Below are 12,432 nucleotides of genomic sequence, written 5' to 3' on the forward strand. Positions count from 1 at the left end.
CAGTTCCTCAGATCCCAGTGCCCTCAGATTTTGGCTTAAGTGCCTTCCCTGGGAAGGATAAGGCTGTCAGTCCCTGGGCTTCCTTCATACCTCTACTGAAGAGGAGTTAAAGGTTTTTTATTCCCTGAAGCCTGGTATTACCCCTCCATTCACCTAACAAATGCAGCTGTTAGAAGCCTCAAAGAAAGCAGAGAATATTTTCTGCCCTGCTTTCTCTCTGCTCACAGCTTTTCCTTTTTCAGCACTGACTGTGCCAGCATCAGTGGGGTGGAGAGGCTGTCCGGAAAGCTGAGTGTTAACGCTGTTTCTGTCTGGGTCTTGGCATAAACCAGGCTCCTTCCAGCACAGTGTGAGAGAAAGAGGTTCCAAACTTGAGTCACTGAACATGCATGTGTCTGTGTGTAGAGACCACAGCTCCTCCATCCTCCCTGCACTTGAACTTCTTCCCTCAGGGGACTCAGTGTCTCAGTCCCACTTTCTGCAGACACCTCTCCTGCAGACATTCCAATTCAGAGTTTCTGATGTCACTTCACAAGTGAAGTTGTCTTAAGGACAGATAAACCTGACACCTTTGTTTTCTGTCCCCAGGGTAATTTGAGATACAGTATGACCTAAAAGTTCCTGATGCTTGTGTGGAGAGAAATAATGAGGCAAAAAAATACAACAGTTGATGGTGTTAACCTGCATACAGTTGATTGGCAATGGAAACCTGTGTTCTTGATTCAAATCAGATTATGAATGGAAAATTAGATTCTTTTATGAGAATGCATAGCAAAAAGAAACACAGAGCAAGCTTGTATCTTTGCAAAGAGTCTCTAAAATCTCAGGAGGCCTTGAGGTTATACCTCCCTGCTGTCATGTCTTTTGCTTTACATTGGAGTCTGCAGGATTTTGTTCCTTGCACATTCTGCCTGCTCCATCAACAACCAGCCAGCATCTTCCCACCATCATCTCTTCTTCATCTGTCTGTCCACCCAGTGGCACAATCTGACTGAAGAGAAGGCAAGTAATTTCTTATAAAGCCCCTAATAAGGTCCCTGACCCTTAAAAAGTCCTTCTTATATCTTGACCCTCTTTACTTCCCTTTTTCATCATTAAATTAAATCCACTTTCACTGTGCTTAGGTCTCTGTATATACAAAAGTTTAAAGCCTGTTGTATATCTTAATTATTGAAAGATAATTCAAACTGAAATTGTAATTAAAAGGAACTCTGCATCACTGAAATACCCACCATTCTAGGTGCGCCTGTAGTCCTTATGCACAGTATCTCTTTTGTCTTAATTTCCTCAGGCAAGCAACTGTGTCTTCTATGCACACTCCTTAGTCCCTTAGCTCTACTGCAATAAAGCCTTGTTTGCTGACACCCTCAGGCTGTTTCTCTACTCTTTTCTTCTACTCTCACAACTCTGTTGTTCCTTTCATCTTACCGCAGCTCCAGTCAGGCAGCCAAATAGATAGCTGTACAACAATAAACCTTATGTTTGTGTGCCAAGTGAAGCTGAACATGTGCTCACTGTGGCCCAACATATACCTGACCCAGGCATGCAAGGAGTACAAAAATTATGATAATTCTTGTATTGCTTTTGCATGTCTCCTTCCTTTTCTTTTAGAAATGCTTTAGAAAGTCCTTAGCTAATGGTCTTTTGATAAGCAAATCCAAGCTGGGATTTTTTTCCTTCCTTCAGTGCATACAGCTGGCCTTTCAAGAGGCAGGTAAAAATGTCCAGAATTTCTGCCTCAGTGGTTCATTTAGGAGAGAGGGTCAGATAGCAGGGACGTGGCAGCTGCAGCATTGCCAGCAGTCTCATTTAGTGCCACAGTGTTGAGAGCAGGCAGCTGGGAGGCAGAATCAGGAACCTCCCCTGCCAGCTGTTTGAAGGAGGTGGGCCCATTTGCCAATCAAAAGGCATGAGTCTTTGCAAGATCAGTAGTGTGTGGCATGACAGAAGGGGGCTCACATTCAGTCTTGCTAACACCTGCCTCCCCTTTGCCTAAATTCCCACTTACAGGCCCCCAAAAGCAATGTTAAACCTTGCTCAAGCCAGCAGTGCTTTAGCACCCATCCTTTCTGCTTTGAGGCTGCCTGTGGTGAGCAGGGCTGGGGTAGCAGTGCCATAACCTCAGGCCTGAAGGGACATGCCAGCAGCTGGAAGCCTGTGGTAACAAACCTCTTCTGAGCACTACTGTCCCACCAAAAAAGGGCAACAAAAGCATGAAATACATCAGCATTAAAATACTAAACCATGACATAAACTTGTCATGTTGCAGATCTGTGTTAAAAATTGTCATCATCTTTCCCAGCACATTATTGCTTTCTTCAGCATGAGTCAGGCTTTCCCTGAGCCCCTTTGAGCTCTCCAAGCCACTTTGACTGAGGCTGCAGCTCAGCAGTGCACATGTCTGATTTCCAGCTGCAGGGCTCCGCAGTAGGGGTGGCATCTGTCATCCCCCACCCCTGCTCTGCTTCCTCTCCTGCAGCTCTTAAAGCTGCTACAGCCAGAATTTTGTCTTTCATCTTGTCTTTCAAGACTCTTTCTCAGGGATTTCAGCAGGGACATGAGTTTTCTCTGGCCAGTCCTGTTTCCCTCTGCCACTTAGAAGCATGGCTGTGTTTTGTCACCAGTCCTTTTGAGTGGTGTAAGGAGAAAGCAGCTGCCAAACCCTCAGCCTTGCACCTGTAACATGAGGACATTAAGGAACATGAAACAGTTGATTGCCATCCCCTTTGCCATCCTCTGCTAACACCAACAGATACCAGCTCTGCCTAAGAAAGAAGACAAAGCATCCCTTGCGGATGGGAAAAGATGTAATAATTTATGATAGTTTGGGATAATCCCTGAGCCCAGTCCTGTTTTCTCTACCAAAGCAGGAGCCAGCCTGGAGAAGGAAGGTGGCAGCACCCTGCCCTCTCAGCCAAGGCACCCTACAGGGAGCAGGTTGCAGCATCTACTGAGCCCCATCCATCACAGCATAGACCACAGAACAAAGCCAGAGATGAAGCCATGAGCTTTCTCTAAACTCTCTCTAAAGAAAGAGAAAGAGGAAAGGGTTCCGACTCCTCTCTGAAGTGAACCACCCACCCCAATCAAAATACCAAAATGACAGACCAGGCCCTTTGAAACTGTACTTGTAAGGTCTCCAGCTGCCCTAGATAAACCCTACCTGCCTCCTTACATCTGCAAGACTTCAGAAGAGAGGAGAAGAGAGGAGCAGGAGCCTTTGAACCGCTCCAGGTGTAACAACCAGGCCACAATACTGAGCTGTCCCCAAGGGTCACCATGCCCCAGTGATCTGGCAGCAGGCCCAGGTGCCACCCAAGTCCCCTTCTGGGCAGCAGAGTAATTGGAGGTGACATGCCCTGCCAATATTCTGCTAACTATTGGCTCTCTTTACCTTTTTCCAGGGAAGAAAACAGTCGTGTTAACCAGCCTAGTTACTCGTCTCCATCTGCTTTTGCAGTTATTTCTGGAGCAGTAAAGAGATATGTCAGGGCATGAAAAACACAAGGGCTCTCCAACCCTGCTCCGAGACAATAGAGTCCACCATCCCTCTGAAACAGAATTCCCACCAACCTAATTAATGAAAGCTTAATCAGCAGATTGGTTAATCATAAACTTATTAAATAACTAATTGAGCTCTGAGGCCGTGTGTCAAATTTCCAGACTGTGGCCGTCCCTCGGAGGAGGGATCAGGTCAGTAATCCTGTTAGGGGAGCAGGCTGCTGTGTGGGACAGCTCCAGCTGAGCCAAGTACCCAGGACTGCAGTTCACTAATTGAATAGCAGGAAGAGGCACCCTGAGCTGTGCATATCCTGTTATCCTGTAGAGTTTCATAGTAAACAGACAATTCTTCCAGTGAAACAATGCCTGAAAGTCCCTTCTGGGGAGCAGAGTAATTGGAGGGTGACATGCCCTGCCAATACTCTGCTCACTATTGACTCTCTTTCTTTACCTTTTCCAGGGAAGAAAACAGTCATGTTAACCAGCCTAGCTACCTGTCTCCATCTACTTTCATCTTACTAGACAGAAAATACAGAATTTTGTTTGAAGTACATAGGTTCATGGAAACCAAATGCCGCAGACAATAAAGCAGAATGGATCAAATACACAACATTTTTGCTGCTAAATAAAGCCAGAAACATGGCTTGTACTGTCAGCTGCAGTTCAGTCCTGGTAAAAGAAAGGACCAAGAGTCCTTTCCAAGCACAATGCTGGAATCAGCAGGCTGTGAGTCCCTTCTAAGCTCCTGTGCTACCTGTGGCATTGTCACTTAGGGCTTTATTTGTTTTGCCTACTGATGGAATTCAAGAAGTCATTCCAAGCAGGGCTATCTGCCAGTCAGTGAAAGCTTTCACAGTGACAACATATAAAATATTTTAATTATTTTTTTAAATTATTATTTTAAATCTGTGGTTTATGTAGGCAGTATAACACATGTGCTCTCCCATAGACCAATCTTTGGCATGAAAGGGTGGACATTTGACTAAGTATCTATGCAGTTCAAGCCTACTGATGTCAGACTCTATTAAAAGTGTGTTTTAATACAAACAGACACTGTGTGATGACATCCTGTGTAACCAAATGCTGTGAATATTCAGCTAAGCAAGTTTATACTACTACTCTTCTGAATACACATCACATTTAGTACATGCACCAGTAACCTTAATGCTTCTTCACAGAACATCAGAACTCATAATAAATGTGATGTAGGCACTAATATTACCTCTGTGTGTCTGTAGATTGTGCCTATAGCATAAGTGATGTTTTAAATGAATTGAATTATTTAAATGAAGAGTGCTAAATTGCTCTTAATAGTGTCCCTTTTTTGGTTTTTTTCCCCTTTTGTTTTTGTCTGTCATGCCATTTAGCAAGGTCAAGCAAATGGCTTTGACTTAAACATGTGTTCAGTTGAGTAAAAATAATGAGGGGGCATTTGTAGAAGTTCTCCCCAGGTGAAGTAAATTAATTCTCTTTGTCCCTTTGAAATACCTCAAAAGAGAGCATAGCTCAGTTTTATGGATTAGGTCTTTTAGAGATCAGTTTGTAAACAGAAAATTTTTAGCTGTGCTTGTCAGGATGCAAATGCTTCCCCAGATGTCTAACTTTGTTCTTCTGGCTGGCAGGTAAAATATTCTTTGAAAAGTAAATGAAAATACCATATAAGTCTCTCTCTGAAGGTAAATGTGGAAAATGGGGAAAAAAAATACATTTAAATATCGCCAGTGCTGTTCATATATTCCAGTTTTGACAGTGATAAATGAAATCCTTCTATCCAATATTTTGCAGCCATTAAGAATAAAAATCTCAATCCTTTAAAATTAAGTGAAAAGGCACATGCTGAATGAGAACAAAATAAATGCCCTTGTGAGGTAGGAGCTGCGACAATAGATGCCTTAGAAATCAGTACAGAAAGGTGTTGAAAGATGAAGAGATATTAATTGCTGCCTGCTGCTACGCACTCGCAACCTGTCTGCATAAAATGGCTGCAGAGACAGCTCGAGCAGAGGGCTGGGAGCAGGAATCCTGGTTCTGTGCTCCCCTGCTGCCACAGATCCTCTACATGGCTTTAAGCTAAATCAGTTATGTCGTTTCTACCAGCAGTAAAACACAATTTACTATTTTACAAAGATTATTCACTATTGTATTAAGCCATGAAGAGGTAAAATGCTCTGTGTGTTCAAAATAGCATTGGTTTGTTTTGTTTTGTTTTTACAAAGTGTACAGCCAAGAGGTTTTCCTTGCAGGAAATTACCTGCTCTCTTCTGGGGCTAAGCCAGAAGAAAGCAGGTGGGTAGAAGCAGAGAAGCCATTCCTTCCCATAATCAGAGTCAGAAACATGAGATGTGGGGCTGGGATAACATGGCTAGGGAATGAGGACATGCTGCTGGGAACATAAAGCCACTTTTGGAGATGTGTGGTTTACATAGATGATAGCTTTGGCTGGGACTGGAGCACTCCTTTATATGTTCTCCTCTGTGCTAAAGAATAGTGTGACGTTTTGGTGCATGTTTTCTGAAGGGAAGCACAAAATAACATCACCCAGGCCCTCGGAAACCTCTCAGTAACTTGCACAGGGAGCATTATCCTGAGCATTACCTCAGAATGAGCTCTGCCTGCTGTGCATGCAGTGCACTGGCTGCTGCTGATAGTAGCTCCCATGCAGGAAGTTAAGGGCTGCATCCTTCAACAGCAGATACAGACATTAGCTTTGTAGTCCCTAGGTCCTTTACCAGTTCTAGATCAGGCCTTCTTGGGAGCTCAAGGGAGCTTAGAACCACTCCCACCCCACTGCTGTTTGTGCCAGTTCTCAGCCATGCCAAAGGCAGAGAGCAGCAGCCAGATAAACAGAACATATGGAAATGCTGCTATTTGATCTTTAAAACCTGGTCCTAGAGGGACCTTGGAAGACAGATTGATACACTAGTTCTTTCTAACCAGTTCACACAGCTGAAGTTAGAAACTAGAAAATAGTTCACTATTTTCCCCAAGTTTGTCTGGGTCAGAAAAATAATATGCTTCAGCTAAGAATACCATGTCTGACCCCGGTTGGAAGTTGGGTGACATAGCTGTCTGACCCTTGCTATCTGAACAGTCTTTTCTGAAACCAGTGAAACAATATCCTTATTCAGATGCCTTGTCCTGAGTAATCAGTGCTGATGCCTGGCCTGTATCAGCTTGAAACTTTAGTCCCCATGTTCACCATAGGGGGCTGGCCACAGATAGGTCCTTTTTGTTTCTGCTACACCTGTTTAGTAAAAATCACTTTTCTTTTGCCTTTTTTTTTCAGTGCAGGTAGGCACAGCCATCAGCTGCACTAACGCTGATGGTTATGGCCACATGGTCATACTTACACCCCAGGGAGCACTGGGATCAGCATGGTCTTAGCACACAACTTCCTTACACCTTCCTTTCCGTGCAGCCTGCAGGCAAAGCCCAAATTTATGTGTGTACCCTGAAATCCTCTCCATGCAGTGACACAGTCCTCACTGACAAATACTGTCTGTCAGAGGTGAAAGATAGAGAAGATTTCTGTGTTACCTAGATTCATGCTAATGTCCCTCAGCTAAGTGATGCAAGTGAACTGAAATCAAGACTTGGGCTTGAAGAAGCTGTAGACAGCATTTCATTCTTTCTCCTTTAATTTGCTCATGAATCTGTTCATCATTCAGCAGAATTTGAGCAGACGTATTAATTTCATTTAGTGTGTAATTTAAATTCTCAGCTTACTTGAGAAATTAGAATTCATCAGGGAATCAGAGTCCTCAGCCTCAGAAACAATTTAGCTGACTGTGGGGGACAGAGAAAGAAATACATCGCAAAATCCCATCTCATCAACCTTGAAAATGAAAAAATACAGTTCTGTCACACTGGATTAATTTCTCTTTGTCTTGCCACTTCAGCAAATCCCATGGGTCCACACTGCACTGTCCCCATAGCTCCATCTTCTCCTAGTCAGGCAGGTTCACAAGCAGTTGAGTTACTGACGTCCAGCCAGCAGCTCTCAGCAAAGAGACTGGAGCAGTCAGCATCTGCTTGTTCCACCCCGCAGTGCAAAAGAGGCAAATCAGACTCATCTGCCATAAAAGAGTGTTTGTGCCAGTCAGGCTGCCTCAGCTGAGGGGGCTGCAGGTAGTCAAGCACAGTGACAGTGTGACAATGGCATCCTAAACCACTCTCCACCCACCATGTCTGATCATAGCCAGACTCACCCACTATCTTGGGACAAATGGAAAATGCGGATTTGGGGTGTCTGATTCTTCAAATATCTCTTCAGCATAGTACAGTGTGATGTTCACCAGATTCCTGCATTGTCTGCTTTGCCTCATGTCACAAAAGGAGCAGTTCTGCAGGAGACTCAAGCATATGACTACTTTTGGCATTTCTCGTTTGGGGAAGACAGTAGGCAAAACCAACGCCACCCCTACAAAGCAACATGCTCCAAACAAACTGTTCAGCATTTAATTTATTAAAAAACCTTTGAAGTATTATTAAAACTGATTATGATTTTGTTTAAATGCTGAAACCAGAGAAATAATTTTAAGGATTCATTCAAGTCTGATTTTTAGTTTAGACACATTCATGTTAAGTTCATTCTGCTTCCCATGCTCCATTACTATTTTCTCTCATCATAAACCAGCTAGACACACCCTGCCAGTTGAACAGGTAACCATTTTAGATTGCACTAAATCATCTCAAGCAGTGCTTGAAATCATTCATTAGGGAAGTAGGTGTTCCCATGATAAGGGGAAAATTCAGCCCCCTCTTGACTCTCCCTAAAGAGGCTCTCTGTGTGAATGTGTGTCACTTGTGAGCATGCAGGTGTCTGTCCATCCACCTTCTGACATATCCTGGATCAGGTGAGTGAATACTGGGACAGGGACAGTTTGCTGAGTGTTTGGCATGCTGAGGCACCTTCTTATTAATTTTGCAGGCAACTATAATAGGAGACCACTGCCAGGCAGGACACAAGGCTGGGCCACTTGTGGTGCTGATTGTGTCTGCAGCATGCATTTCCTTTGCTACTTTTTACTTAGGTGTTATCCCTGCCTCACTGAATGCTCCATAGTCTGCTTGGCTGTTGTCTTGTCACCAGCAGAGCTTACTTTGAAGCAGCACTTGGAGCAGATGCTGAATGACACAGATGGAGTCAACGAGCAGCACAGGCTAGTGTGGGGCTAGCAGGAAAGCAATGGTTTATTCTTTAAGCAGATGCATCTTCTCTTAAATGATTTTTATGTCATAAGGGACAGAGTGTCTCAAAGATAAGTGACAAGGTGAACAGTAAAGGAGGAGCAAGATGTGATGTGGTTGGCAGATGCAGACAAAAGGCTGTTCCTCATGCTGTTCAGAGCAGTATAGGGGTGTCAGAAGGATCCTGGACCCCTTCCTCACGTACACACACACACACACTCACACACACACTCACGTGCTCCATGTGTTCTTCTTCTGACACAACATCCAGGATTAGCTGAAGTGGAACCAGTGCAGCCAAATTCCCCTGTGAGTCAGACTGACAGCACAGCTGTCTGTATTCTCCAAGTTCTCCACTGAAACAGAAAACTGCTGCTTTGCTTCACTCAAGCATGGAGATGAGTAGATTATCTGTGGTTGGGTGATCCTGGCTGGACAGCAGGAGCCAATCAAAGCTTTTCTATTACTCATCTGGACAGAGGAATGAAAACACAGAAACAACGTGGTCTTTCCACAGGGTCACAGCCTCTTTCAGGCACCCACCTGCTCCCTTATGGACCTCCATGGGCTCCAGGGGTTCCTCACCATGGGCTGCAGGGGAATCTGTTCTGGTACCTGGAGCAGCTCCTCTTCCTGCTTCTGTACTGACCTGGGTATCTGCAGGGTTATTTCTGACACACCCTCACTCTTCTGTCTGGCTGCAGTTTGCAGGATTTTCCCCCCTTTCCTAATTGTGTTATCCCAGACTCTCTACCACTGTTGCTAATGAGCCCAGCCATGCTCAGCAGCAGGTCTGTCTTGGAGCCTGGTAGCACTGGCTCTGTTAGACACAGGGAAACATCTAGAATCTTCTCACAGAACTAGGTCACCTGTTCAACTCTCCATTACCAAAAATTTGCACATCAACTAAATACATCACCCAACACAGTGATCCTGCTAATCATCAGACAGGATCTTCAGACTCTTAATTGAAAATGTTTTGTAATGTCAAAGGCAAACACAAACTGCTTCATGCCTTCCCAACCTTCTCTGCTCTATCCTGCTTCTTGAAGGAACCTTCTGTCTGGAAAATTAGTGAAATGCCAGAAGGTTTCAGCCCTGCTGATGATTGCCCCTAAGCCATCACACCTGCACTCACAGTGTATTCAGCCCCCTGTAACCATTTCATCAGCATCATAAAGCATTGGCAGCTTGTCTCAGTGCTGTGTCTTTGTGGTCAGCACTGGAGCTTCTGATGGAGATGAGTGGAAATCAGGTTCTATTTCGTGTTGTAGGTATTTGCCTTCATAGTCTTGCTTTTTCTCTCTCTGAACAGCAAAATTCATGTGCAAAATATCAGCCTTTTATTCTGGAGACAGAGGTAAACAATGCATTTCCAAGTTCCATACTGAGAAATTACTCTGATTTAAGGTTTTGATTTCAATCCTGAACCAGACTCTCAAGTTGCTCAAGCCAGAGTGAGTTATTAATCCAATCCTTTTCCTGCCAAGTTCCAAGTGCATTTATTCACCTCTGCTGTCAGCAGGAGCAAGCTGGGTATGGTTTGCAGGTGTATGTATTCTTGTCTCCATGTTCCCCATCATAACAACCTCTATCCCTGCTGTTTATTTCTCCCTCAAGAAAGAGAGCCTTGGATGTGTGTCCCCCTGCTCTGACTTGTGAGGAAGGGAAAGTGTTGGCTCACCTTGAACTTGCACACTATAGAAGCATGCTGTTTTTCCACAACAAGTGAGAAAAGCTGCTCTTCTCTCCAAGTGGAAATAAAATCTGCAGAAAAAAAACACAACCCAACAACAGAATTCACATTGCAGGAGATGTCGAAGCAAAACAAATTCACTATTCAGATTCTTCAGGAAGCAGTCTGGTACACCTGTTATTCAGGCATGCCACAAAAGTAGTTTCCAGCATTTTCTCACACACTGGAGAATTTTTTTTAGCTGTTCTCATTCCTGCCTTACTGGCCCCATGCTCAGCTTTTCCTACAAGCCTTGCCTGCTATTGCACAATGAGGCTGGGGCAGTTAGCTCAACTTTTGTGACTAGCTGGTAACTCAACACTGTCGCAGACATCCTTTTATGAAAATCTTTTTCTTGGGATTTTTTCTTCCTGAGAAGCTGGCAGGCCTCAGGGACAGAATGTAAACAATGATTATCTGCTGCTGTGGAATGCAACAGGCGGGTCTGTGATTGGTCTCATGTGGATGTTTGGAGTTGATGGCCAATCACAGCCCAGCTGGCTTGGACATGGTGTCCAAGCCACAAACCTTTGTTATCATTCTTGCTTTTCTATTCTTAGCCTAGCCTTCTGATGAGAACTTTTTCTTCTATTCTTTTAGTATAGTTTTAATGTAGTATATATAATAAAATATTAAATCAAGCCTTCTGAAACATGGAGTCAAATCCTCATCTCTCCCTCATCTGAAAACCCCTGTGAACACTGTCACACAACACAACACAACTGATCTTCCACAAGAAACAAGGAAGGACTTTCAATCAGAAAATTTAATATCAGTTTATATACATGCCTGGGTTCCCATCCCTGCTAGAAGCAGAGTCTTATTAGTACAGCATGGTATTGGGGTCCATGCAGCAACTAGCTGCAGACAGGCAAAAGATCTGTGCCTGTTGTCTGCCTCAGCTGGGTTTCATCCAGAAGCTCCAAGACCTTATGGGTCTTGGAGACCGAGATTTTAGTGTGTTCCTGTCAAAAGGCTGATGTGATTGAAGGTAGATTAGTTTTAGTCCCTGGTGACCTTGGAGAAAGTGGGACACGGTTCATCTGGCCTTTGCAGCATCCCTTCATAAGAGGTGGCGAGCTCATGTCCTTTGCTGTTAATTCTGCTGTGCCTTTTGCCACTACCAGATCTGGGTTTCTTCTTATGCTGGCCAGCTAGGCTGCTACTCTAATTTTGCTTTTCCCATTCCTATCTCCTGTGCAGAGAAGCAGAGGGAGCTGGCTCGGAAGGGGTCCCTGAAGAATGGCAACATGGGAAGCCCAGTTAATCAGCAGCCCAAGAAGAACAATGTGATGGCACGAACAAGGTAAAGGACTGGAAGAGTACTCACAGTTGTGCTCTGAGCTGCAGTCCCTAATGGTCCTGGGGTGGTCAGGGACAGTGTTCATTGCATTTGCCTGCTGCCAGCCACACTGCAAGAGCAGTGATGGCCCTTCCTGGAGCTGGCAGGCCCAAATGCTCTGTGCTGTGTTGCATCCCAGCCCCTGGGAAGATGCAAGGACACTTGAGCCCAGGACCAGGGGTAGTGCAGCCTGTAGAAGGCAGAGGCAGCCCAGCCAGGTTAAAATCAGGGGATTGATAGAGCCATCCTGCAGGATCTGAGTAGTCTCAGGTAACACCTAATCCTGCCAGTGGGAGAGGAGCTGTGCTCCTTCATGAAACACAGACTAGTTTAGTGCTTAATTCTGCCTTGGTTGCCTTTGTCACTGTAAGTTCCACTGCTCCTTTTTGATGGTGACCTGTTCTGCTACTGACAGATAATGAAGGCTTGTAAATAATCAGTCTCTGTGTGATTTTCTATACACCTTCTCCACCCTTGGAACAGCACAGTCACACTTTGCTGGAGATGCTTTGGAAGAGCTCTGTCAGAGAGCATTAGGCAGTACTACAATGTGCTGTAAACAAAGACATTTATACTTATGAGCTAAATATTTTCTTTTAGAGTATTTTTATTTTTTGTCCATGCAGACTTCAGTACACCAATGTATTACTTACCTATGTTCAGA

General features: G+C 44.4%; 1 protein-coding gene across 3 annotated transcripts in view; it reads left to right on the forward strand.

Moving 5' to 3' along the window:
• The window catches only part of FAM219A (family with sequence similarity 219 member A), a 92,996-nt gene that overhangs the window by 66,877 nt on the left and 13,687 nt on the right, over positions 1 to 12,432 (forward strand). For all 3 annotated transcript variants that reach the window (XM_071425704.1, XM_071425705.1, XM_071425703.1), the window contains exon 3: positions 11,630 to 11,732. In XM_071425704.1, coding sequence (XP_071281805.1) covers positions 11,630 to 11,732 — 103 coding nt within the window. The remainder of the gene's footprint in view (positions 1 to 11,629; positions 11,733 to 12,432) is intronic.

Source organism: Agelaius tricolor, unplaced genomic scaffold (assembly GCF_023055355.1).
Source record: "Agelaius tricolor isolate 1412-34295 unplaced genomic scaffold, bAgeTri1.0.p SCAF_4, whole genome shotgun sequence".
Taxonomy (NCBI): Eukaryota; Metazoa; Chordata; class Aves; order Passeriformes; family Icteridae; genus Agelaius; species Agelaius tricolor.